Source organism: Trematomus bernacchii, unplaced genomic scaffold (genome assembly GCF_902827165.1).
Source record: "Trematomus bernacchii unplaced genomic scaffold, fTreBer1.1, whole genome shotgun sequence".
Lineage (NCBI taxonomy): Eukaryota > Metazoa > Chordata > Actinopteri > Perciformes > Nototheniidae > Trematomus > Trematomus bernacchii.
This window is the reverse complement of record NW_022988066.1, coordinates 2,242,238-2,269,994: the sequence shown is the minus strand read 5'-3', so window position 1 is coordinate 2,269,994 and position 27,757 is coordinate 2,242,238. Positions and strand designations below refer to the sequence as shown.

Here is a 27,757-nt window from a genome sequence, read left to right as displayed (position 1 = left end):
TGCACAGACACGGGCAATAGTACTCATTGAATGAACGGCATGACTGATAAATGTAAATCTATAAACATTAGTTCATGCCAAAGATTTATGCACGTTAAAGCTAAAACTATGAATTATTAAAAATACTATTGCAGTGTTATTTTTAAGATATCACCAGAATACAGGGTAAATTGCCAAGTGTGATATTGGTGGGACCAGTAACAGGCAGTAGAAGCAATACTAGGTTAGCTCCACCTTTGACAAATCGAAACACTACATAATAAACGAAAATAAAGTCTAAGTGTCTCTGTGCTCTTCACTTTGTCCCCTCTGCAGGCCAGGTGAAGCTGGTCCTCTCTCTCTATAAGAACCTGGGCTCCTTCCTCACCACCCAGAATTCCACTCTGCGGCTGGGGCTGGGGTTGGGTCAGGGGTCGGACGCCATGCGCAGGAGCCTGGTGGTCAACTCCCATGTGATCTCTGCCTCAGTGCACCGAGGCTCCAACAGAGTGTACCTCTCTGAGCCCGTGATCTTCACTCTCAGGCACCTGCAGGTCTGCCTGGAAACCAGTTTAAGGAATGAGCCTGACCTTTTCTGAAGAATCTGGTCGCTTAGTGTCCATTGTGTTTGGTGTTTGTTTCCACAGATGGAGAACCACTTTGGCCCTAACTGCTCTTTCTGGAACGGGACAGGGGTCTCTGGGAGTGGCAGGTGGTCTACACAGGGCTGCCGACTCTTACACACCAACAACACACACACTACCTGCGCCTGCAACCACCTGTCCAGCTACGCCGTCCTCATGACATATCAGCAACCGGCTGTAAGTAACACAAAAACAACACATAACAGTGTTTAGTTCACCTTTACGGCAGAATAAACGCATATTTAGGGTTACAGTGTGTTTGTTTTTTAATTGCATTAACTTAAAGTGGACCTATCATGCTATATTTAAATGATATATTGTAGGGCCATACCTATATAAGGTATATTTATACGTTTCTGTTTTCAAAATACCAAACAGATCATGCATTTTAGCCATGCCTCATTTCGCTCTATGTGCTGTTTGCTGTCTACGGGTCTGATTCTGCTGACCACGCCCCCCTGCAGGAGTGGGGAGACGTGCTCTGATCAGCTGCTGGGCTGTCAGAAGAGGGGGAGAAAAAGAGATCTCCGTCCTCCGTGTTTTATTATAGAGTGGCGAAGTCACGCCCACTTACTTCCGGGTAATGGGACCTTATTTTGGAAAAATTATGCATTGAAGTCAATGGGGAGAGAAAACTTATCTTTCGATCCCGTTTGAATTGTGCCATGAATTACACATATGATGTTTGTCAATCTTAAAAAATCATTTCCATGTCAAAAAAGTCACAGTTTGTCGTAAAACTGTTGAAATATAAGACTATGAAAAATACGCAACTAGAAAGACTACAAATCCCAGAGTCGCGTAAGTGATGTCACAATTGAGACACTACGATATACGTATAATACCGTATATATACGATCAGCGCCATATAGATAGAATCTATCTATATGGCGCTGGCTAAGATAAGATAACTTTCACAAGATGCCTGTGTGCTTAGTACCAGGTTGTTATTATACCAGCAATGGGTCTTGCTCGTTCTTTCGCTTCCAGTCTGATGAAAGAGGAGTGTGTGGATCAAGCTAGCTAGTAGCTAGCACGTTAGTTAGCATTACAGCCTTGTCATTTGTATTAGCCTTAACATGAAGTAACATTAAGTAACCCAAAATGTTAAACAGTAAGAGTAGTAGTCATATTTCGTGAACCCTTTGAAGAGTACTGTCACCGGTGTGATCATTCTATAATACACCATTTAAGCCCGGGGGAGAAATGCTAACGCTAACGCTAGCGATCTTCTCTACTTCATGCTATCTGCACAAATGGTTGACATTAAACATTAAAACGACCAGGCAGTTCAGAGAGAATCAAAGGAAGGCAGGCAGGCAGCTTTGCATGACATTCTTCAGGACGTGTTTCATTGTGGTGATAGTGAGGGTAGTCAATCGTTGTGTTGACAAGACAGTAGTGACGGCCATCTTGGTGACGTGTGTTGTTGACCAGAGATGTAGTTCATTGAGCGTTTCACACAAACAAATGTGTTACTTCACAGTTTTACGACACATTTTTTTTTTTTTTTACTTGCAAAATTATCTTTTAAATTGACAAACATCATATGTGTAATTCGTGGCACAATTCAAACGGGATCGAAAGATAATCTTTCTCTCTCCATTGACTTCAATACATAATTTTTCCGAAATAAGGTCCCATGGAGGTCCACCGGAAGGGGAGGGACTTCGCCACTCTATATAGAGTCGTTATTCATTTGTTTTAAAGCTCAATAAATAACAAAGAAGACCTTTGACCGGCACTTTTCTAATTTTGTCCGGAAGATTTAAACTTTAACGGACATCTTGACCGGCGAAAGAAACTGAAACTGAAACTCTGCCGCACGGTCCCCTCGTTCCTTGGAAGAGGCGGAGAGGTGGGTGTTTGTCATCTGCTGGTGGACTAACCGGAGAGAATTACAGTGCTTGCCTCGACGGGGAGGGATTGCATTGCATTAAAGCAGCGGGAGCAAACGCTTGCCTCGGGGAGGGAGAAAAAAAGCCACAGCGGAGAATAAACAGAAGGGTAACCATGGTAACTATGGGCGGGAAGTCTTCTTCGCTGCTTTTGTGGCAGACTACAGCGCCACTTACAGGCCTGGCATATGTACTACAGCGTCTCCAGCGCTTTCGAGCGGCAATGGCCGGCCGTGGCCCAACCCCACATTCCCCTGATAGGTGGAGAGTTGGCCCAATAGCCGTAGCGCCACCGTCCTGACGTCAGGACAGTGTTCAAATCTGGATCAGTTTTTATCAGATCCGTTGCAGCCCCTTTTTTAGAGATTTGGGTATGGAGGAAAATAGAGAGGGTTGTGTTTTCTGACACTTGGTGAGTTCCCTGGAACACCGGGGACACATATTCATGTATAAAAGACGTACAAAAGTGCATTTTGCATGATAGGTCCCCTTTAAACGGTATAATTACTGTGTTGCGAAAAGTAGCTATTTTACTCACCCTAACGCTCCTTTGAGACTGCCGTATGTTTGATTCGACGAATACATTTAGCACTGAACACAGCCATGCACTAGATATTCCCCCTGTACATTTAGCATTAGTGCACATGTATGATTGTCCTATGTTACACATTATTCATGCCACCACGCTTATTTTGTAACTTCATAAATCCGCTCCATCCTCGACAACAAAGGCTTCCTGACTCCACCTTCATGCATCCATTTGCTGTTGCACATTTGGACTCCCCTCCACCGTTCTTCCCAAATTGTTCCTATGCAAGATGTTCTCTTGGTTGGGTGTGAATTTATTCATTTGAATAGATGTTATGTAACATTCAGCGACATGCAACCAGAGGGGAAATTCATCTAAAATGCATCTGCACATCTTCCTACATGCTGTTTATGATCAGATGAATAATGTCTCTGCTTCTATCTCTCAGTTCGGGGTGGGTGTGGAGGAGCTTCTCGTCTACGTGGTCTCCTGGGTCGGCATCTCTGTGGCGCTGGTGTGTTTGGCCACCTGTCTCACCACCCTGTGCTGCCAGGGGGCGCCCTGGCACACGGACCACAGCACCATCCACTGCAACCTGTGGGCCAACCTGCTCTTCACTGAGCTGCTCTTCCTCGTTGGTGCCAACAAGACGCAATACACGGTGAGTGCATGGAGGTCACCCATGTATTTTAGGAATGTATTGAACTGGTCTTGTTTTAGACAAGTGGAGAGGAAACATCCACAATACACATTCAGGTATTCATTTGACTATTTGAGTTTTTCTTTATGATCTACATTAATAGATTTATCCTAAATTCAATATATTCAATAAAGTTAGCATTAGATTATGCCTCATTTTAGTATTTGATATTAACATTTCAGTAAACGTACTAAGTTATTTCAGTAAGAAAACGTACATTTACAAAATATCCTAAGAAAAGTAATCAAGTAAATACGTTTTATGGTGATATCTATTACTTGAAGATGATCATTTTCTGCTGTAGTGTCTTGCAAATTGAATAGAAATGTACGTATCTCAAAATTAGTTTTTCCTCATACTTTTAGCCTTTTAAACCTTTTAAGTTTCATTCCTGTCCATATTCTGCAGGAATGTACCGAGGGGTTTGTTCATATCAGTCAGAGCCCTGATTTATAGAACAATTTACTCGTAAAACATCGTAAAATTATAATTTTTTAAGGCTGCTGACATTATCTTCTGATTTATGGAGTGACACTAAAGACCTATGAAACATTCCCTCTATATATAGCAGTGCTGTTTGTCAACAAAATAAAAAAGAATGGTACAAAAATAATGTTTAACCTGGCTTAACCTGAACGTTTTCATTGTGATATCAATATTTAAAATGTTTACCCTTTTCACCAATAGGGAGAGTCATTTTGTTAAATATTCCCCTCTGTGTCATTGTGCAGGTTGTGTGCTCCATCATAGCTGGCCTGCTGCACTTCTCGCTGCTCTCAGTGTTCTGCTGGTTGTGTCTGGAGGGGCTGGAGCTGTACCTGCTGCAGCGCGAGGTCTTCGAAGGACGAAACTCACGGAGGAAGTATTTCTACCTCTGTGGATACTCGATTCCTGGGCTGGTGGTGGCTGTGTCTGCAGCGATAGACTTCAGAGGCTACGGCTCAAACACTGCGTACGTTCACTAGTGTGTGTGTGTGTGTGTGTGTGTGTGTGTGTGTGTGTGTGTGTGTGTGTGTGTGTGTGTGTGTGTGTGTGTGTGTGTGTGTGTGTGTGTGTGTGTGTGTGTGTGTGTGTGTGTGTGTGTGTGTGTGTGTGTGTGTGTGTGTGTGTGTGTGTGTGTGTGTGTGTGTGTGTGTGTGGGTGTGTGTGTGTGTGTTGTGTGTGGTGTGTGTGAAATAATTACTTTTCTACATGTGTATAGTATTGTTTCAGCTCCTATATTGGAGTTGTTCCCTTGGAGGTTCTTATTTAACTCTATGTGTGTTTGTGTGTAGATGCTGGCTGCGAACAGACAATTACTTCATCTGGAGTTTCCTGGGCCCTGTGGGTGTCATCATCACGGTGAGAGTTCATGCTCTCGTACAGAAACCAGCCTTTTGCTACATTTTTAATCATCTCTGTGTTATGACATCGTGTTCATTCATTTTTAATGAACATAATGTCAAACCGTGTTTGCTGTTTTTGTCTTTTTCGGCCTCAGTTAAACCTGGTTGTCCTGGTGATGACTTTACTTAAGATGCACAGCACTGCTGCTCTGAAGCCAGACTCCAGTCGCCATGACAACCTGAGGTAAGTACAGTGTGTCATACTGATGTGTTGCGGCTGATGATGTTCAGGGCTGATTGTGTTTCAGCAGCTTTGGCTATAATCACAGTCATTTTGAAAAACATGTTTGAGGTAAATGTATAAACTGAAACAGGTTTATTATGAAAAATGTTTGACTTTACCTTACCTTCCAGTGACATGTTCCTTTGTGTTATTATATATTCTTTTGAGTTCATGAGTTTTGAAATGAATATAAAAATCTATATTTCTTGAGCTATATGCAGTCTGTTATGTATGAAGGAATGATCCATGGCAACAACAAAAAAAGAAGCAACTAGGGCTGTCAGTCGATTAAAATATTTAATCGCGATTAATCGCAAATTAATCGCACATTTTGTATCTGTTCTAAATGTACCTTAGAGGAATATTTTTCAAGTTTTTAATACTCTTATCAACATATGAGTGGACAAATATGCTTTATGCAAATGTTTGTTTATTATCATTGGAACAATGACAAATATTCTCCTGAATATTCTCAACACAACAACCTGGAACCTCTCTCTCTCTTACACTCTCTCCCAACCCTGTCTACTTCTCTGCACTGAGCCAGTTGCTCAAACAGACAAGCCTGTTTACAGTTGTCGGTGAAATGCCGCTCCTCTGTCTTCATCTTCATAACAGTCAAAGCATGAGACTGAAGTTCCCACTGTAGGTCAAAATAATGCGCTGTGATGTGCAGTCGACAGGTTGGATGCGATCCGAATTATCTAACGCAGCCCCTCGTCCTCCACAATGTTCAGCTGTAGCCACCCATTTAGCTATCGCTGTTGAAAGCTTGCTGCTCGTAGAAGTGTCCAGGCGTCTCCCCGGCAAACTTTCAAGCGTGGTCTGCCGCAAGCGAGCGGCAGGAGCGGGGCTGTCAGCATCAGCTGTGTGCTTGGCTTGCTGTTTAAAAGACCTTTTTTTGTATCCATATCTCTCGCTAGAATCTCCCACCATCCAACTAACAACAACAACAACGTCAAGCCTTTGGGCTCTGAAACTACGGGGCGGGCCGAGGACAAATACACATGCGTTAATCGCACGTTAAAATAATTAGTGGCGTGAATTTGTTTTTTTATTAACGCGTTAACTTGACAGCCCTAGAAGCAACATGTTAAATAGTTTCAAGTCAAGTATTCACAGGACAAGAACATATATTAGCAGTCATGACAGCAGCATGAATTGTTGAAGGTCTTGGCAAGGTCAAATCTTAGCTCCATTGTATAAATGAAACATAAAGGGGAAAGAGCTGCATTCAATAAAGTGCTTTTAGTTAGTAATGTTTCAAATGTACACTCTGGGGTGCTTGAGGATGGTGGCATTCTGATAGATGTGTGCAGGCTCTTCTTGACCTTGGGTCGACATTGACATTAGCAACACGCACACCAGCTCTCTGTTTGTCCTTGTTTGACCTGCCCTGTCAAGTCGGAGCGCACTCAAACCTTTTTCGTGCCATTTAAAGCTCGAGACCTGCAAAATCCAATTAGAAAGGCATTCTAGCAGATTTGGGTGAGTGAACCCTTGTTGAAATCACTTGTTGGAATGAAAATAAAATGTGATTTCCAGGGCGTGGGCGGTGGGCTCCCTGACGCTGCTCTTCCTGCAGAGCGTTACCTGGTCCTCAGGCCTGATGTTCCTGTGTGCTCCGTCTCTGCTGCTGGCTTACCTCTTCTCCTCCCTCAACACGGCCCAGGGCCTCCTCATCTCCATACTGCACTGCACCCTTGCCAGGAAGGTCGGTATCTGTCATTATGTAACATTATGTTTTATGTAGCATCATCATTTGTGACTAAACAGCTGTGTTACATGTTTGAATATTGCGTGTAGGGTCAGAAGGACTACGGCCGGTGCCTGCGCCTCTCACAGTGCTGCGCCACGTCCACCTCCAGCTCTCCAGACTCAGTTAAAGGAGCCGCCCTGCGCTCCAACAGCCGCTACACCAGCAGCCAGAGCCGGAGAGCTACTGCTAACAGACAGGTACATTACAACACCCTGGATCTCTGAGTCTCTAAGTCTTTGTCTCTCTTTCTGGCAGCGTCTGAGTTTGACCTTGTCTGGATTATTTATGTTCCAGAGTCGCATCAGGAGGATGTGGAACGACACTGTTCGCAGACAGACTGAATCTTCTTTCATCGCTGCAGACATTAACAACACACCTACTCTAAACCGAGGTAAAGATTGTCTTTGTTTTAGATAACAGCATTGCCTTTTGTACAAAAGCCCTGAGAAGCAAGTGTGAAAAAAAGAAATCTAATGATCCGTTTTCAGTCTGGTATAACTTTCTTTTCTCGAAAAACTCAAAACTGTTTTAAAGCAGCCCTATTATGCTGATGTTCAGGTTTCATATTTGTGTTATGACCCTCTACTGTGATATTTGTAACTGCTTTAATGTTCAAAAAGCTCTTTCTCTTATTTTTCTCATACTGCCTGTTATGCAGCACCTCTTTTCACCCTCTGTCTGAAACCAGAGCCAGGTCTGCTCTGATTGGTTGGGATTTTAGCCTTTGCAGACCATTTAAATTCACATCTATACAACACTCTACGGGAAAGGGAAAACCCAAAACAGCATAATAGGACCTCTTTAAATCTTAAATATAGGAGAGAAAACTTTTAGATTTAGACACTTAGACCATTGTTTTCTCTCACTTGGCTCTCGAGCTTACATACTCCTTTGTTGCTTAAGAATGTTATATTTATTTTCTCCCTCTCTCCTCAGCTGCTCTGGGGAACCACTTCCTCACAAATCCAGTGTTGCAGACTCACGCTGGAGCCTCTCCGTACGACACGATGCTCGCCCAGGGTTACAACCAACCGTTCACCTCCACAGGTACGCTTCATCGCAACACTCTGCGATTCTCCTGATTTAGAGTCTATTCACTTCCGAACAGTTTACTCACTGTCTCTCTTTATGTTGGTGTCTTTTACTGTCCTTCACTTTTGCGTAGTAACAGTGCTTTGCAAATCTCTTAAGCCACAGTGAAAAAGGGTTACAGATTCTTATTTAAAAGGTGTACAACATCGCCTTTAAGGGAAGTTTCAACTCTCCATTCAAATCTTACATACATTTTCCATTGATCCTCTTTGTGGTTGAAAAATCCTACGACAAAATATCACCAAATTTAAGATTTGACATAAACGTCAATTATTTATTCATGATTTGTGTATGGACAGTGCACTTAAATGTAAGTGTGCTATCTAATAAGCAAATCCGATAGTGGCAGTTTTCCAAATTAGCTCATACATTTCTTTACCGTAATTTCTTGTTACTTGCCACTGACAGCATACATTACGTGCCAATACCCATGTATCTGTAATGAGTCCATTTTGGCCCATCACTCGGGCTCTCCTGCCAGAATTTCCCTGAGTGGCGTAAGTGTTTTGCCCAGTACAGTTTGTCTTTCTTTTGTGCTGTTTCTGTACAATCTGTATGGTTGGAAATGAAAGCTGAATTCTCTTTGTGTTATACCCGTCTGTTCTGTTTTTGTGACTTTTAAATGTGTGTCTTTTAAATGTTTTTGTTGACACTTTCCCTCTTTGTCTCTCTGTCTTTACGTGGAGCAGTAGGAACCTTCAGAATCAAACAGAGTACGAGCTCTTCTTTGTTGTGCTCACTCAAATCATTAAGCGCCACTTCCTTGTTCAATTCATAGAGCTCTGCCACTTTTGCCCACAATAACTATTCATACACCATGAAGACATGACATCAATCTATCCCATTTGGCCTCATAACCAAACATTTAATCACAATATTGTTGATATCCAAATATTTCTGGTGAATCCACACCCTCAGTAGGAACCCCAAACTCTGCTCATTCATTCATATGTTCACTCAACAAATGTTAATCTTTGTTGGTATCCCTGTTTCCAATGTTCTCTCCCTGTTTCCTCCAACAGAGGGTGGTGGGTCCCAGAGCCAGGAGTCCTGTGGGTTGGACAGTGTGTGTCTGAATGGAGGCTACACCCCCAACAGCTTCACCCTGCACGGGCTGGGAACCACGCCCGGGTCCCGAGCCGGAGTGGTGGGCAGCACCGACCTCCTGCGCGAGGGAGGAGTTGGGATGGGAGGTGACGACATCTCCCCCGCCCTCCTCACCCCCCACGGGGCTGCAGATCTGGGCAGTGGTGCAGCGATGCGTCATAACCTGTCTGATGCGGCGGCGCTGGAAAAGATGATCATCTCAGAGCTGGTGCAGAGCAACCTGAGGCCCTCCACCGCCATGCCCGTCCCTCCTGAGCGCTACGGCAGCCTGGCGAGGCCTCACCTCCACGACAGGCCGGCGCTCGCGCACACAGCCACTTTGACTCGACACCCACAGCCCCCCCAGGACGGGTGGGCTTCCACCATGCAGCCAAACACACGGCACAACGGACCAGAGGGCTGGGCGCACACGCGGCACCACACGCAGGACGCTGAGACACATTCCTCAAACCGTGGACAAGATCACGCCACAGCGCCGCGCCTACAAGATGGCTGGTCACACTCACGAGTTCCTGGAGACCATGAGTCCCGCGAGCTGCTTAAAGATGGGGAGCGGTCGCTGCAGGGAACTCTGAGTCGCCGCGGGCTCCAGGACAGGCAGCAGGCGCGCCCCCCCGATGTCCAGGCACGGCCGTACTCCACCCTCAGCCGCACCCCTGGTACTCTGTCTCGCCACCGCGGCACAATAGAGCCGAACGGAGGGACAGACAGAGACAGGGACAGGGAGAGAGACAGGGAGCGTTACCGGGACAGGCCCCTCCCGCCTCCTCCTCCCCCTCCCCCGCAGGAGTCTGAGCCCCTGTACAAGGCTCTGGAGGAACCGCTGCTGATGAAGCAGAGGGAGGCCAACGTGGAGACATGGAGAAACTGCCAGGAGAGGGAGAAGGACGAGACATTTCTCTTAAAAAGAGACGAGATGATGGACGACTGGAGGGGAGCAACCGAAAGAGGGAGGGACGAGTCTTTCACCTCTCAAACGAGGGATGGAGAGATGGACGAATGGCGTGCTGGGATGGAGAAGGCGAGGGAGGATATGCTGGAGAAGAGAGGGGGGAGGATGGAGGTGTGGCGGGGAGGAACAGAGACGGACCAGGAAGAGACTTTTATAACTCAGAAGAAAGATTTTACGCTGGAAGGATGGAGGGCTGGGATGGACAGAGACAAAGATGAACCCTTGTTTTTGAAGGACAGAGACGGTTGGAGAGCGGGGATGGAGCGAGAGAATGACACGCAGAAGGAGCGAGTGCTGGACGTGTGGAGAGGAGGGATCGACGTAGACAGGGACGAGTCTTTCCTGTTCGATAACAAAGATGGCGGCCTCGACGGCATGAAGAGAGGGAAAGACAGAGGGTCTCTCCGGTACCATGGCGACCGAGAGGATTCCGACAGCTTTTCTCTGCCGTTGACTCCTGACCTTGACCTTGACCCTGACTCCTCACCCATCTACGCCCACGATTCAAATCCCTCGCTCTACCCCGGAGACCGCTGCTCGCCTCCAATCAGCATCTTCCCCCGAAGCTCTCCCCCGTCAAATATCTTCGTTCCTCGAGACAATAACTCGCCTCCAAACAATATCTACTCCCGCCACTCCCCGCAGGTGTACAGCCGAAGCAGCTCCCCTCCTCGCTTCTACACCCGCACCTCCCCTCCCACGCTCTCGTACCCTGACAGCAGCCCTGAAGGTCCTGAAGACGTCAGTCCCACTGGCCAGACCCAGCGGCCCGCCCTGGAGCTGCCCTACAGTCTGGGGCGGCCCCCGCTGGGCCCGCGACCCAATCACCTGCAGACCTTCTACCAGCCGCCGCCAATGGCATCCAATGGAGAAGCAGCGTACACAGGAGAGCCCGCATCGGAGGGAGAAGACGGACAGATGCAGCGGGTGACGAGTCTGTGACTAGGGCGGTGGTGATCGGGGCATAGAAACCAGGGATGACGCGGAAGACAGGGATAATACCAAATAATGATGATCAAACTGATGGAAATGGCGATGATTGTGATGATAAAGAGGACAACAAGGATACATGCTGAAGGTAACGATGACGACAGCGATGGCTCCTCCCTGCTTCTATCTCCCGATCACCACGAGACTGCCCCCTTTTCATGTTTTGTTACTTTTCTATGACTGTGATCCATTTAAACCTCCTCGACTTCCTCTCCTCATCCTCTCTACCCCGAAGCCCTGCTGTGTCTTCCCGTCTCATCGGTGCTTATCTTTATCGGCCCATCGTCTAAGTTTCTATTGGTTCGTCGGCTGGGTGTCGCCCTTTCCTGTAGCAAGCAAACAGTGTGTCAAAGAAGCACTCGAGTGTTGCCAAAAAATACTTTCAAAGAACATGTGCATGACTTTATAGTGGCTTTACAAGGCTGCATACAGTAGGAGGAAAGCGCTGAAGTGTGTGTGTGAGCGTGTGTGCGCAAAAGAGTGCGTGCGTAGCTTGAAGAGCATGCGTGTGTGTAAGGAAGAGTGTGTGTGAGTGTGTGTATATACATCATTCTTGTATAATTAATGTATCACAGTGAAGCATTTTATCAATATCAACTGGGGGGACTCTTACACAAATCCCCTCCCACTGATTTTGAACTCTTGACCAATCCCATTTCACATCAAGACCAAAACCTCCGCCGCCCCTCCCCCAACCTGCCACAAACTGTCGGTGATGGGACTCGTTGCCATGGAGTTTATCATAGCAACAGGACTCTTGAATCCAGAGCCAGAGATCATATGAAACCTCAGAACTTTTCTGCGCCCCTGAGACCCCTGTACATATCGACCTCAAGTGTTCTGACTGTCTTGTATTGCTATTGAAGTTCAAGTAAACATGTGAAATAAATGTAACTGTCTTTCTCTTTGTGTGATTGTACAGAGAAAGGGGGGGGGGGGTTCACAAGAAGATATTCACAGTGGAAAAGGGTGGGGGGTGAGAGACTGTTGATGCATTTAATAAAGAGAATCAGATAAATAAAAAGATAAAGAATACTTTTACAGACAGCGGTTGAATGTAATTAAGTATGTTTACTAAGATACTTTTCTGTACATAAAGTACTTTTACTTTACTAATGGATGGATTACTGAACAGGCCTATAGGGAACAGGAACAGGGGCTCAAAGGTCATGGGCCCCCCCTGGACTTGATATAATAACTGTACCAACTAGGAAGATATTTAAAGGGGCCCTATTATAATCATTTTCACGTTGCTAATTGGATTATGTGCCTCTACTGTGACATGTTTACATGTTTTAATGTTCAAAAAGCTCTTTATTTTTCTCATACTGCCTGTGTTGCAGTTCCTCTTTTTACCCTCTGTCTGTAACCAGAGCCCAGTCTGCTCTGATTGGTTAGCTGACCGGCTCTGTTGTGATTGGCCAACCTATCAGAGATGTCCCGTCCCTTCAACCCAGTCTCACGGCATTTCGTGTTATACAGTAGTCACAAAATTAATTTAATCTATTGATTCGTGTTCACCAACATGATTTTCGCATTTTTTTCGTGTCACACAGAACGATTTTAAAAGCAATGTATTTCTATTGGTAGTATATTTCGTGCCTGCACCACGTCTTTTTGTCCGGTCGGGTACCAGAAGCTGTGTGGTTCATAAAAACATTTTCTCACTCAATATCTTACCCTAAGCCTAACCCTATCCCTTTTATTTTAAATAGTATAATGTCGGAGTTTTGTTGCCATCCGTGAGGAAAAGAAATGGCTCAGAGCCTCAGAATACTGAAATCTGTATTTTTTGTCATCTCTTTTCCCTTCTAATTTGTTATTATTTGGTGCAGGCACGAAACATACTACCAATAGAAATACATTGCTTCTAAAATCGTTCTGTGTCAGAATACTGAAATCTGTATTTTTTTTAATCTGTTTTTCCTTCTAATTTGTTATTATTTACATTGCTTTTAAAATCGTTCTGTGTGACACGAAAAAAATGGCGAAATCGTGTTGGTGAACACGAATCAATAGATTAATTTTGTGACTATAACACGAAATGCAGTGAGACTGTGTTGGTCCCTTAGCCTATCACGTACAATGTGTTGGAGGGCTAGCCAATAGAAGCTCAAGTGTTACGTATAGGGCTGTCAGTCGATTACAAATATTTAATCGCGATTAATCGCATGATGTCCATAGTTAATCGTGATTAATCGCAAATTAATCGCACATCTTTTATCTGTTCTAAATGTACCTTAGAGGAATATTTTTCAAGTTTGTAATACTCTTATCAACATATGAGTGGACAAATATGCTTTATGCAAATGTTTGTTTATTATCATTGGAACAATGACAAATATTCTCCTGAGTATTTTCAATACAACAACCTGGAACCTCTCTCTCTCTTACACTCTCTCCCAACCCTGTGTACTTCTCTGCACTGAGCCAGTTGCTCAAACAGACAAGCCTGTTTACAATTGTCGGCGAAATGCCGCTCCTCTGTCTTCATCTTCATAACAGTCAAGCATGAGACTGAAGTTCCCACTGTGGGTCAAAATAATGCGCTGTGATGTGCAGTCGACAGGTTGGATGCGATCCGAATGATCTAACGTAGCCCCTCGTCCTCCACAATGTTCAGCTGTAGCCACCCATTTAGCTATCGCTGTTGAAAGCTTGCTGCTCGTAGAAGTGTCCAGGCGTCTCCCCGGCAAACTTTCAAGCGTGGTCTGCCGCAAGCGAGCGGCAGGAGCGGGGCTGTCAGCATCAGCTGTGTGCTTGGCTTGCTGTTTAAAAGACCTTTTTTTGTATCCATATCTCTCGCTAGAATCTCCCACCATCCAACTAACAACAACAACAACGTCAAGCCTTTGGGCTCTGAAACTACGGGGCGGGCCGAGGACAAATACACATGCGTTAATCGCACGTTAAAATAATTAGTGGCGTTTTTGCGTTATTAACGCGTTAACTTGACAGCCCTAGTTACGTACTGATGTCATTATGTCACAGAAGTTAACCAAGGATTCCAATGGAGGCGTTCAGGCCTTTGGAACTTTGGGATTTTATCCCTTGCATACCATTTACATGCACAAAAACCTATGTAGTGGCTTTTAACTTTATCCATACTTAAGCCACTGAGGGATGGGAACGGGAGAACTAAGTTCGGACGCGTGTTCCAGATGACAAAACAATGTCCATACGAGTGTATATCTTTCAATCTATCGATCCTTTTATTTTGTTGTCCATATAGCCTTTCTGTTACCATTCAGATACCAATATATGCACGCCAGTCACGCTGAATACAAACAGGTTTAACACACACAGCTCATATTGACACGGCTTCTGCCGACACGGTCGAAAACTGTTTGCTTCCGTCCTAAAACACCTGCACCTGATCACCCAGTGATTACATTTATACACACACACAAGTGAATACTCCATCTTGTGTAGAAAGTTGGAACTGCATCATTAATTAAACGTGCAGATAAAATACAAACAAAGACACATGCATTATGGCTCCAACAACCTATACGACACTCTTTCAGGAAAACCCCCAAAAGCATATTAAGGCCCCTTTAAATTTACCTGAAAGAAACCCTGAAACGACTACAAAAACAAGTATCACAAACACATACCAAATAGCTGCAAAGAGACACAAAGTGACACCTTAGCCGCGTTCACACCGCAGTACTTTTCCCACTTTAGTTTCGAAATGTCACGTTCACACCAAAAAGAGCCGGAACTAAAATTAGTTAATCAGAACCTTTTTTACCCCCTTTTCCGTCCCTGCTAGAGAGCAGGTACTTTCGTGGGAGAAAAAGGTTCCTCTGTCTGATTGGCTGGGCGGAATGCAAACCACGCCCCGTAAAACTCCCAAAATCTTTTGTGAAGCCGCCATTTACTCGGAAGCTGCTGGGACTCCCAGCAGCTTCTACTGAAGCCAGTCCCCAACTCCGGGGACTTCCGGCCGGGGACTTCGGGTGGCAGTATACGCCGTGAAGTTGTTTGCGGCCTGCCAGTCAACCCAAAGCAGAAGAAGAAGAAGTGACGTCAGCGGCTTCATTTGCCTAATCCTCCCTCAGGGACTTATTCAGGTGTGAACGCGATCTGTGCTTAGTTCATGAGAACTACAGAGTTCTCATGAACTAAGTTCTGATGAACCTTTGTGGGAAAAGTACTGCGGTGTGAACGCGCCTAATGACTACTAATGGCGCATTTCCACTGCAGGGCCTCGCACGGCTTAGTACGGTATAGTTAGGCCTTGGTAGGACTGGCTCACTTTATGCTGCGTTTCCATTACAGTTTAGTAGCTGGGGCAGTAACTATAGTAACGCAGTGTAGGCGGAGCCGTGACGTCATCTTCAATGCGAACCAGAGAAAAACAACATCAGCCGTTAGCTGTTAGCCCTCAGAGCTCACAGCTCCTCATATCTGTTCAGAAACTAGACAAAAGTTAAACAAGTACAAACCACAGACTGCCTGTGTCATGGTGAATACAGTCGCTGCTTTATTTATGTCTGTATAGGCCGTTGTTGTGAGTGTGGACGGTTGGAGCATATACTGCGTTAGCTTAGCCGATCTCCATTTAGACAACACACATTTTAAAAGGTTTTTCGCCTGCCGTCTGTCTGCAGACTTGTCAAAGCATTAATTCATGGTTTTAACTAACCGGTATCAGTATGTTGTTACTTCGGCATCATTTTGAAACGTGTATTACAATTAAATCACAGTAAAATATGTTCATTTTGTTGTAGTTGTAGCCCCCTTGCCAGCGATTCTCTCACTAGTTTAGCATATTCAGCCCGGTGGTTGGCCCGGAAAGAACCTGGATTTTGGAGAGCCAGAAAAACTGTGAAACACAGGGTTCCCACTGGGGTCTTAAAAAGTCTTACATTTGATAATCAGAATTGAAGGCCTTAAAAAGTCTTAAATATGATCAAAAAAATAAGAAAGGTCTTAAATATGATTTAGAAGGTCTTAAAAATGATCGGATTTGAAAGGTACTTCTGTGTAGCGATCGCGTCTAAATGTGTTTTGGGGGAAATGTCCGGGCTGCAAAGTAACCAGTACGGTAATAGCCTTTCAGTTCCCCCCAACAATTTGTATTGAAATAAATCAACATGGAACTAGTAATCACTAACTCTGTTTCCCCTGGCCCCTTATCGGAGAAATCCCAGCGTGTAACCTAGCAACCAAGCTTCAGCTAGCGGAAGTCAGAAACCTTGGTATCTTCGAATCTACTTACAAATAAATATGGTGAAGTGTCAGTTCAACCATATTTGGTTGGAAAACATCTAATTTAGTGCTTGGTTGAAACCAGTGGAGGGGAACGTGTTTGAAGCCCGCTGCACCTTTTGCAAACAAAAAATAGCGTTTGTTTTGCTGATGTAGCGTTAGCTCCCGCAACAACATCGGGGGACCGGTAGGTGCTGTGGACGCTAAATACCGTAGCTAAACACCAATCATACAACAGCAACGATGAAAGATTGTAGCCAAGGCAGCAGAGCTCTGAATATAGCTCTTGTCACTCACACTCACACGCACACAGAGGGTTTGGCACGGCACGCTTAAACCGTGCTACGCGCTGCAGTGGAAATGCGCCATAAGAGACTAAATAACTGCAAAGACACAAAACAAACTCAAAAGGAGGCTATACAACTACTGTATGCATTTTGTGATTCTTGCTCCTTTGTAGAAGAAGAGGTGGTACCCTTGCAGGGGCCCATTGTCTCATTTTCCGCCCTTGACTTTACTTGATTAACCTACATACATTTTTTGCTATATTATATTTCTATTCCACAAGACTCATTTATTCTCCCATGACATCTGCTGTTACTTTGTAGATTAACATTTGACATGTTCCTACAATTTTGAAGATTTTAAACGTAAAATGATTTTAAAATATTTGATTAAATCAAGTATTGTTACAGATTCAATAACCCAATGGCTTGTAGTTATTAATATATAAATATTGATTATATATATTGACACACAGTTTGTGTGCAGTATTATGTCACAAACTAAACATAGACAATGTTTCTTTAAAAAAATCTCATTTTTATTAAATGATCTGTGTGCTCTTGGAGTGGTAAGTAGTTTAGCAACATACATTAGCATTTCAAAAAATCTGAGAGCTATAGCGTCCATACTTTACATACATGGATTATATCTATTGTGTAGAAATGTTCACTGTCTATTTTGTTATTAAACAGACTGCTCACAAAGGACGGACGCAGCATACCACATCTAAATGGTACAACATTAGGAGGATGAGTTGCCTTCTCGCTATATGTGCTTTACTCAAACACCATTACATTCACCGGGTTCATGTAAAAAAGAAAAAAGTAGTAAACAACTACAGTAAAATAAACATTACATGTTTGTACAAAATGTATTACATCCTACATTCCATATCAATACTACGTGGTTATTAATACTACACTGAAAAAACTGAAAGGTTGACTTTAATTAAATGTATTATGTCAACAGATTTCACTTAACCGTATTAGGTTAGTTGAAAGCAATAATATTTTTACTTTAAACGTAATATTATTGCTCTCAACTAACCTTATACGGTTAAGTGAAATCTGTTGACATAATACATTTAATTAAAGTCAACATTTAACTTTTTCAGTATAGGGCAAAAAGTGCTTTTACAGTATCATTCGTTGTACAAAATATGTATATATTTACAGGTGACGTATAGAGTGGGAAGTGGTTGCTGTGTATTCAGGATTCAGTCTTCTTTTCTCACAGGTGAATGTACACATGGAACTAAGGTCCGTCACAAGGTCAAAAGGTCAGGTGCTCTGGCTGCTTACACTCGTTTTTAGCACCCTCCCTTTTCCTCTCTCCTATTTCACGTTCAGTCACATTCAGTATCTCCCTGTATCTCAATGCTCCAATACTGAGGTATGTGGTTTGACTTCACAGGAAATTGTCTCACATTCTTCATATTTCTTGTCTGTCCACTCTAGACTACAGGCAGCAGGTGGCAGGGGTTGGTAGAGGTGAGGTTTAGCAGACAGTGTGGAGGGGCGACAACGGGCTGTCCAGGGTGTCAGTCGGAGACAGACATGAACTGGAGCTTTTAAACATGGACGAGATATGGAATGCCTGGAAAACACACAAGCACACGCCAAACTTTAGGATTTTAACAGACCCTGGTATATGGATATGCCCAAAAACTAGGTAAGGTGTACTCACCACCCAGTAAGCAGTCAGGGCGCCCTGTATGTAGCCTGTGAGCACGTCGGACGGGTGGTGCCTGAAGTCTGAGATGCGGGTCAGACCTGTGTAGACCGCCAGCAGAACCAGGAAGAACTGCAGCGCCGGCCTCAGCAGCCGAGCACCGCGCCATGTCAACCTCGCCTGCAGGTAAAACTATGTGACAAAAACAAACAACATCTTAATTTTGTGTGTACGGTTGTCATCTGTTATCGTAAATAATAGATTTTCCATTGAAGTCTACCAGTCAGTTTTTTTTTCATGAGATTTGGGGGAAGTTACAGGGTGGGCGTAGCGCTTTTTGACGTTTGGGGATCCTAAAGTTGGACAGAGTTTTGTGTATGCAGCGCCTTTGGTAAACAGCGCAAACATCTTCATTTGCATGTGTTTTTTTTATCTGCATCCTTTTTTTAAACTGCAGCGCGTTTTCCCTAATGGAAATGTTTTGGCCCGTTGTAACAACTTTGCACCTGTCGGCCACCGTTAAAAGAGCATGGTTGATGGACGGCACCAATCTTATTTTTATATCCTATTAATGATGACAGTATGTTTGCCAATGTTACTCATTTTATTTATTTATTTTTATTTATTTAATCGTTTATTTGGCCGGGACAATGCACAGTAATGAACACTTAAAACATTGAAATGTATCAAGCGTAACAGTACCAGATTTAGCTTTGAGCTAATTTCCATCCGCAGTCCCTCACATTAAACATTTAAGAAAATTACATTTTACAAACATAGCAAAAACAAAATACATGATATGCAAAAAGTGCAAAAGAGCATGAGCAGCAAACACAAGTATTTACCACATGGCAGTACAATATAGCAGCTACGACATATATGGTGCAAGAGAAGATAAAAGTGCTACATAAAGTGCAAGAGGAGATACCCCTGTGTAAAAGTGCATTTAGCGGTGATTACACGTCTGTTTGTTTCTCAACCATTCTTTGAGTTGACCTTTGAAACTATTGAGAGTGGGACAATCCCGTATCTCAGTTGGGAGGCTATTCCAGAAAGAGCTGCCTTTAATGGAGAGGACATTTTGTCCAAAAGTGGTCCGTCTACGGTGGACCTCACAGTCTCCTCTGGTTTCTGACCTAGTGCAGCGTCCAGTGTGTTTTCTGTGGATGAATTCCCCTAGGGGAGGGGGGGCCAGTCCATGTAAACATTTATAAATAAAACACATACTTTTAAAAGACTTAAAATGGTCAAAACTCAAGAAATTGTGTTTTTCAAGGATGGTACAATGGTGGTATGAATTTGGCTTTCTGTCACACCTTGATAGCTCTCTTGTACAGCTGTTCTATGGGTTTCAGGATTGTGGCACAAGCAAACGACCAGTTTGTAAAACAGTATTCAATGTGGGATAGAATCATACAGTGGAGGTATGACTTTTGGATAATATTCGTATGTGCAGTATAATTCCATCAGTACAGACGAATGCCATACCCACCCCTCTCTGTGCATTGTGTTTGTGTTCATTAATAAGTATTTGATTGATAGATAGGGGGATGGAGGAATGTAGCTTGAGTAAAAAAACACAGTTGCCCTCTTTGTTATTTTGGTGATCCAACCATGACATGAATATCTCTTTAAAAAAACAAAACACTAATGTATTTAAATAACATTATAGACACAGTTTCCCTAGTTAAGGTAAACGTAGAGATTAACAGTCTGGTTGGTGCAGTGGATGTGACTTGTTTTTCATCTTCCCTTTTTACCCTTTTTAACCAGCAAGACCAGCCCCCCCACACTCACATTAATATGCTGTGTGCATACATGTACATGTGCAGGCCCTTGCACAGGGACACACATAGGCTGCCATAAGCACATATAAATGCGAGAGCTTGCACACACACACTGACACAATAGAGGAGAGCAGTGAGGTGGTGAGGCGAGGTCACACTCCTCCCACAGCCGAACAAAGCTGTCTCTGTTTGTCCCATTTCTCCTTTCAGCCCTTTTCTTTCTCCCTCTCCTCTTTCATTCCCTCGCTTTCTGCTGCTAACTGGACAGAAGATGGCTCCCTGTTTCATTCATTCTCACTCTGTATTTAATAGAGAGATGGTAATTGGAAATTGGAGAGACGGCAAATTGAATTTTTGCCAGTCTCTGTGTGTGTGTGTGTGTGTGTGTGTGTGTGTGTGTGTGTGTGTGTGTGTGTGTGTGTGTGTGTGTGTGTGTGTGTGTGTGTGTGTGTGTGTGTGTGTGTGTGTGTGTGGATGGATAGAAATACTCACTGCTAAATAGAGCATTGTGTACATCGCAAAGGAAGCATGGCCAGAGAAGAAAGACTTCCTAAAAGAAATAGAGAAGTTTTTAGAATAACAAAATAAAAGCATAAACCCACAGGTCACATGTCCTTGAACATACAGCACGCACGCACGCACGCACACACACCTGGCCTCCTCCTCCAACCGGTGGTCAGGCTGGCGGCAGTTCACTGTTGCAACGTAGGTTCCAGGTGTGCAGTTAAGCGACGCATAGGTGACACCGCACACAGACAGGAAGTGCGGTCGCAGCCGCCCGACACTCAGCTTGGCCATGTTGGTCAGAGACTGTCCGACGAAGCAGCCAAACAGGAAGCCGCCCAGCTCCTTGTAGAGACAGGACACATACAGGTTCCTCACGAAGGCCTTAGAGCTGATGCCACTGAAACGAACCCGGTAACACTCCCCGAGAGCGATCTGAAGGAGGACACATCGTCATATAACATTCTCTTCCTTGTGTCAAATCAATAATGGACTGTTAGTTATGACAGGGATGTTGAGTACTCACAGTGAGGCCGGTGATGATGATGCCACCGGCGATGAGTAATTCGTCAGGTATGGCCTCTCGATGCAGATAAGGATACGTGATGCTGGGGTCCCCGCACATGAAGCCCCTCCTGTAAGGACTCACTGCCTTCAGCTCACACGCAAAGAAAGGGATGGAAGCTGCACGGGAGGAAAGGGACATGATTTGTAATTACAACAATCCCCACTGGGAGTATAGACATTCCTTTTTGTGATGGGAAAGTGGAGATGATGCGTGGGAGTAGAACGGCTAGAAACTAGAGGATGAGAAAGAGCAATTTAAGAAGAACCCAAGTATGCATATCAGTTTTTCAAGATGTGCTATCCCCTAGAGTTCTATTTCTACTCTATGCGTTTGAGCCATGCTAGCAGTGTGGCTCTGGGGATGGTGATGTTGTGATGTTGGTACTAGGTTGGTAGGTCAATTTGGTCCAGTCTGAAATATCTCAACTCCTTAGCCCTAAACTTAGATTTATGATCAAACACTTGCAAAACACACGTGAATAGTTCCCATCAGCCTTTAGCCATGGCTAAATAACAAATAGTAGCATGCTAACACTCTAAAATGAAGATGTAAAAATTGAGAATTACCTGCTAAACATCAGCATGCACTGTCAATACTGTTATTTTGAGTTATGTTAGCTTTTACATTCAGCTAGGCAAGAACTTAGTATAAAGAAACCACCTCAATATCACCTCAAACTAATGGCAGCATGGTTTGAATCTGATCGAACAAAGATGCAAGTCGATAACAAAACTAACAGGGAATATGACATGGGAAGATGGAGGGAGGGTCAAACGAGAAATAGTTTTGCAGGAAAATAAGGGTGGGAACTCTTTTTCCTTGGAGAGCAGGCAGAGATTGACAGAGACCAGTCTTGAATTGTATGTGAGTGTGTGTGTCATTGTGTGTGTGTGTGTGTGTGTGTGAATGTGAGTGTATGTGCATTTCTGTTGATGAGAAGAGAAAGGGGCGTTGTTGTGACTTCAGTTCAACTCTTCCGTACAAAACAAAGCAAATGCTGCAGCAGATCAGAGCCAGAGCCAGCCTCACACTGTCTCTGTCTGTCTCCGCTCTCTCTCCCTGTTTTGCATGCCTGCACACACACAGTGGACAGAGGGTTGAGAGACAGAAAAAGACAGAGAATCCTTCTGCACAAGTTCAATCTGTTAGAATAATATTCAGACTACCTCACCGTCCAGCTTTTTCCAATTAGCCGACATTATATAACCTCCCCCTGTCACATATAGGGACCATGGGAGGGAGCAACAATTACAGTCATGCGCACGCACGCACACACACACACACACACACACACACACACACACACACACACACACACACACACACACACACACACACACACACACACACACAAGCATTTATTTATTTATAACAAATACAAATCCCCCTGGCCCGGCTCTACCCTGAGAACTGGAGGTTGTCATGGAAACTGCAGAATTCCCTGGGCAATGCACAAACCAGCTGGCACGGAGCGCACAAGAGCGCGCACGAGTGGAAATCAGAGAGCCAGCATGTAGTAAGAGAGAAAACTCAAAGAACTGTCTTTCTTTTTGCTGCTCCTGTTCTACAGACCCTGATATGCTGATCCTGAATCTGACTGTCCTAGTTGACTAAATACAAAGTGATGGAAACAAAGTGGAACAGAGCTCCACATCATGGTTGAAGTTCACCTTCACCGGAGACACCCTGAATAGGAAGTAGTAACAAACTTCAAGATAGTTCATTTAAAATCTTCAAAGTTAAAAATATCCAACTGATGAACTCTTTCATTACTTTCATTAATTAATAAAAAAGAAGGAAACAGTAAAAAGTCACACATTTCATAACACCCCATGATGATTACAGATTGCTTGCTATGTCCAACCAACACTTCACTAAAATATATTCACATGTATTAACACATGAGACATTAAACCAGCAAATATTCACAACTGTAAGCCAGAGAACACTTGTCAGTTTTTCATAAAAAATACCAAAATTGTTCATTTATTTCTACCAATGACCTAATTGATTATTTAGCTATTAATTAAAACTCTAAAAGTAAAATAGACCCTAAATCAGTAAAACATGTGCATGGATGGACAAAATAACAAAACACCTCACAGCAGGCAAGCAAAAGCCTAACAATACATGAACTTAACAAAGTTGTATCAGCACCTCAACGTACATTTTTACTTACAAAAAGTTAATAGAGAGGCTATGTACAATGGAACTTTACTTTTGTGATGATCTGAATGATGTTGCACAGTTTCTGTTATCAAGTTCACTCCCAGTTGTTGTACACTAAGAAAGTACACAGAATTGTATTCAAAAATGAAACAGCAGATCTAAAGTAGAAACGTTATGATGATATTTACCCAGGAAGAGGCAGAGGAGGTCTAATCCCACCAGAAGTTTTCTTTTGGATAACGCCGGTCCAGTTATCTCTATGAGTTTCTTCCCAGTGCCGTTCTCCATCCCCATCCCGGCCAGGCTGCTCTTGTTGTCGGTCAGTTTGAGATGGAGCTCCGCGCTGGAGACGTGCACAACTGCGCTTTGCGACCCAAATGTATCCAACATGACGTCTCAGCGTAAAAAAACTTGTTTGCATCAAAAGTGCAGGAGCGGCCTTGAACTACTCATGTGCAGAGCTGAGGAGAGAATGTAAGCAGGTCCACGAGTTAAACGGTATTTATGATGCTCCGTCAATGTAAATTCTCTTTTTACGCATTTTTATTTCATCACAGAGTCTGACAGGGCTCGCCCCGAACTCGTTTGCAGAGCATCCGTCACCTGGAAGAAGTTATGCACCCTTGCGCGGAAACTCTGGTTTGTGCAATTACCCGGGGACTCTCATCTCTCTCTCTCTCTCTTCTATCTCTCTCTCTTCTCTCTCTCTTCTCTCTCTTCTCTCTCTCTTCTCTCTCTCTTCTCTCTCTCTCTCTCTCTCTCTCTCTCTCTCTCTATCTCTCTCTCTATCTCTCTCTCTCTCTATCTCATAATTAGGTATGTAATTATTGGGTATGACTACAGAGGAAGAGCATTACATGCATCAGGTGTGTGTCACTGTTGCAGCAGGCTTTTTTCCATGACTATGATTCACCTTACAACTTTCCCTAAGACTTTCATACCTGGGGATGTAGCTTAACTTCTTTAATATATTTTAGAAAATATTTTTGCTCAATCTGATATACAGTATACATGATATATTTGTCTGCTTAGTGACCATTTATATTTCCTTTCTTGTTACCTTTTAATGAGCACCATGGCATTTCACCAAGAATTAGATACATTTGGAATACTTTAAACTGGCTGGCAAATTTGGTAAAAAGTAGGCTTAATGTGAATTGGGACATTTTCAAAATGTTCTGTAAACAAGCAGTTTTAAGTGTTGAAAATCTGTCAAGGAGATTCTTCACAACCCAGCACATCAAAAGTCATTCCCATTAATGTCGTATAACTGCTTCAGAAAATGGTTATGGGGACATTTTGGATTATAGGCTTATCATCTCTCTGGATGAGTATATATATGTATGTGAAAGTGTGTTCAAGTGACAAACTCCATTTCTGAAAAGTAAATCAAACACTTGAGTCAAGTGTCTTAAATCTGCATTTGTGCTAAAGACCAGCAGGTGGAGACCTCACTTGCAAAATGATGTCCAACTGTCTAAAGGTCTATGAGGAAATGACCCCTTGATATATCAACTTAACATCTTCTTATTCGTTTTTTTTTATAACAATCACCAGTTTGAGGACTTCTTATAAGCAGCATGTTGTTAGTTTTGTAAGTTATCTTCCCATCTAGAGTCAAAATGAAGATACAGCAGGGTATGCTTTTCGCGTGGCTACATTGACAGGCAGCTATCACACTGTGTGGTCCGGATTGGCTGTTTTCATCTTAGAAACCTTTCACAGTGTCACAAACCAATGGGTGATTTAATTGTGAATGAATACGTCCAATTCTATATACATTCGATACGTAAAGCAGCAGCCAGTTACCTAAGCATCTAGACTGGAAACAGCAAAAGAAAATCTGCCAACAAGGACCTCCAAAGCTGACAAGTCATCATGGTGTGTCTTGTTTTTTGTTCCAATTCTAAACAATAACAATAATTGTAGGGTAAAATATGTGGGTTTTTCTTTTACTTTGGTTAAGCTATGGGTTAAGTAACTTCCAAAAGTTCTTACTGCTTTATTTACAACTTCACAAAAAATGTAAATTCATTCAACTATAGTTAATGAATTAAACAAACCACCAGAAGGTTTTGAAATATGCTTTTTATAGCACATTTACACTAAGGGTTGTATGTACAGGTTATATTATATTTAGTTCCTCAAGACACATTAGAAAGTACTAAGTGCCAATTACCACAACAAAAGGTGTCATTGCAGTATCCAGTAACCAGAGCAAGGCAAGGCAAGGCAATTCAAAGTGCTTTACAAAAATGAAAGACATTAAGAAAATAGCATTTAAAAACAGTCATTAAAATGCAAAGATAATAAAATAAACATTAAAAGAAAGAATACATGAATAAAAGTTACAGTGCAGTTTAAGATACGAATAGTTCAATTAAAAGCAGCGGCAAAAAGAAAAGTCTTCAGCCTGGATTTAAAAGTAGTAAGAGTTGCAGCGGACCAGGAAGCAGAGCAGGAAGGGAAAAAACAGAGGACAGTAAACATTGCAGCCCAGTTCTGATTTATTATCACTGTATCGCCACCTGCTGACCTACAGTAGTTCTCAGCTAAGATAAACTCAGAGTCTCCCTCAACGATGTGGGAAATGAGACACAATAGTTTAATCACAGTCAAAGACATTATCGTCATATTTGTATCAGTTCTCTAATATACCGAAGTAGTGTAGTGTAATAAATAGTGTATGGAAAGTATTTGTATTTCCACTCTGCTGAAGGGACAAGAAAAGGCACTGCCAGGGGAGGTTTCATTTGTCTCTTCTGCTGATGGTCAGCAATGTTTTGTCCAGTTTCCATTCGTAGAAGAAATAAAAAGAAGCATGAGAAAGGAAAAGAGAGAGCGAGTTTCTGTGCTTTTTTATTTGTAAACTGAAAACAGAGGCAGGGTTTCCCTAAAGCCTTGCGTAATCCTGACCACAGAAAACTCCAGCTGTGGATATGAAAACTGCGTTTGTGAGCATGTGTGTGTGCGCAAGTTCATTGATTCATACAATAGTCTAATGGATTTCCTTTGGAGATGTCTTTCTCATGTATATCTTAAATGTCAGTAAGGATATTAATGAAATGTTGAAATAACTCCACATGACACATTACAGCAGCTGTCTGAGTAATGCTGTCGTCACTTCCTCTGATGAAAGGTGGAAAAGGAGACGCCTGGGGGAACTCTTGATTCCTTTCACTAACAGGTTGGTTAACTACATCATCAGTCCTAAACATGTCAACAAATCAATCAATCAAACTTTATTTATAAAGCACTTTTCATACACAAAAGTTATGAATTGAAAAGTGCTTTATATAAATTAGACACCAGATCCATAGAAAGAGCTACTGTGCTCAATACAAAATAACTAAATGCCAGCGGAACACAATAAACACATGAAACACTGAAAAATACAAGACTAAAAATATGTCAAAAAAGCCAAACTAAAAGGTGGATACGCACACATGAAGAAAACATTATACATTCGGTTTGTTTTTGTAATTCCAGGTTCAATTACATTTTTTAAATAATAATTAGGACCAATGGAAAGACCTGCAAGTTAAAACCACACACACACACACACACACACACACACACACACACACACACACACACACACACACACACACACACACACACACAGTTATTCTAGCAACAAGTGAATGCATTTCCTCACAATCAGATGAGATAATGGTCAAGATTACGCTTTTTTAAACAAACCTGGAAACTTTTGAGGAATGTATGTGTGTGTGTGTGTGTGTGTGTGTGTGTGTGTGTGTGTGTGTGTGTGTGTGTGTGTGTGTGTGTGTGTGTGTGTGTGTGTGTGTGGTTATTACTGCTTATGTTTAAACAAGTGTTTCAGTTTCACAAGGGAACAGAAGACATGGGTTTTTGCTCTGCAGGAGCATCTGACCTTCTTCACTAATGTCATACTTGAACTGCTAAATGCTACATTTCTCTGTTTCACTGTGTCATGCTAACTTCCCCATTGTTGTCTGTCACTCCCACACAGAAACAGTCCCCACATTTGTTCCCATCTTTCCCACTGACTTTTCTCGCTTGTCATTCTTCGTGACATTTTCAAAACTGGAGCACTTTTTTTTGTTGCAAATCCAAAGGTTAGATTATGCTATTCTGTATAAAATACCGCATTTGATTGAGGAAGTCAAATGTATGTGTATTACATCATGAACAATGTTTTAGTTGGCTTTACAGACCCGCAACAACAAAGCTGCCTGACCAACTTCCCCTTTAGGGCTGCAAGAGGGGAAAATATGGAAAAAATCCCCAGAAGAAGACCCCCCCCCCAAAATTCA

The 27,757-nt window shown here is 43.1% G+C and overlaps 2 protein-coding genes across 3 annotated transcripts in view; one reads left to right on the top strand and one right to left on the bottom strand.

Annotated features, from left to right (window-relative positions):
• The window catches only part of LOC117474736 (adhesion G protein-coupled receptor L1-like), a 33,494-nt gene extending 21,333 nt beyond the window's left edge, over positions 1-12,161 (top strand). The window contains exons 15-25 of one of the 2 annotated variants that reach the window (XM_034120727.1): positions 316-533; positions 627-800; positions 3,499-3,711; positions 4,482-4,702; positions 5,025-5,091; positions 5,231-5,319; positions 6,904-7,072; positions 7,165-7,314; positions 7,412-7,508; positions 8,054-8,164; positions 9,232-12,161. In XM_034120727.1, the coding sequence (XP_033976618.1) occupies positions 316-533; positions 627-800; positions 3,499-3,711; positions 4,482-4,702; positions 5,025-5,091; positions 5,231-5,319; positions 6,904-7,072; positions 7,165-7,314; positions 7,412-7,508; positions 8,054-8,164; positions 9,232-11,210 (3,488 nt within the window). In that variant the 3' untranslated portion in view covers positions 11,211-12,161. The remainder of the gene's footprint in view (positions 1-315; positions 534-626; positions 801-3,498; positions 3,712-4,481; positions 4,703-5,024; positions 5,092-5,230; positions 5,320-6,903; positions 7,073-7,164; positions 7,315-7,411; positions 7,509-8,053; positions 8,165-9,231) is intronic. The other variant, XM_034120728.1, reaches the window with a different exon arrangement.
• Positions 12,162-17,276: 5,115 nt separating this feature from the next.
• On the bottom strand, positions 17,277-24,037 carry LOC117474702 (phospholipid phosphatase 3-like). Its single transcript, XM_034120682.1, has 6 exons — positions 23,648-24,037; positions 21,249-21,406; positions 20,871-21,157; positions 20,711-20,768; positions 18,447-18,623; positions 17,277-18,356 (listed from the first exon to the last, which is right to left on the bottom strand). Exons 1-6 carry the CDS (start codon positions 23,847-23,849, stop codon positions 18,258-18,260), a joined length of 981 nt encoding a protein of 326 aa, XP_033976573.1. The 5' UTR covers positions 23,850-24,037; the 3' UTR covers positions 17,277-18,257.
• Positions 24,038-27,757: the final 3,720 nt, after the last annotated feature.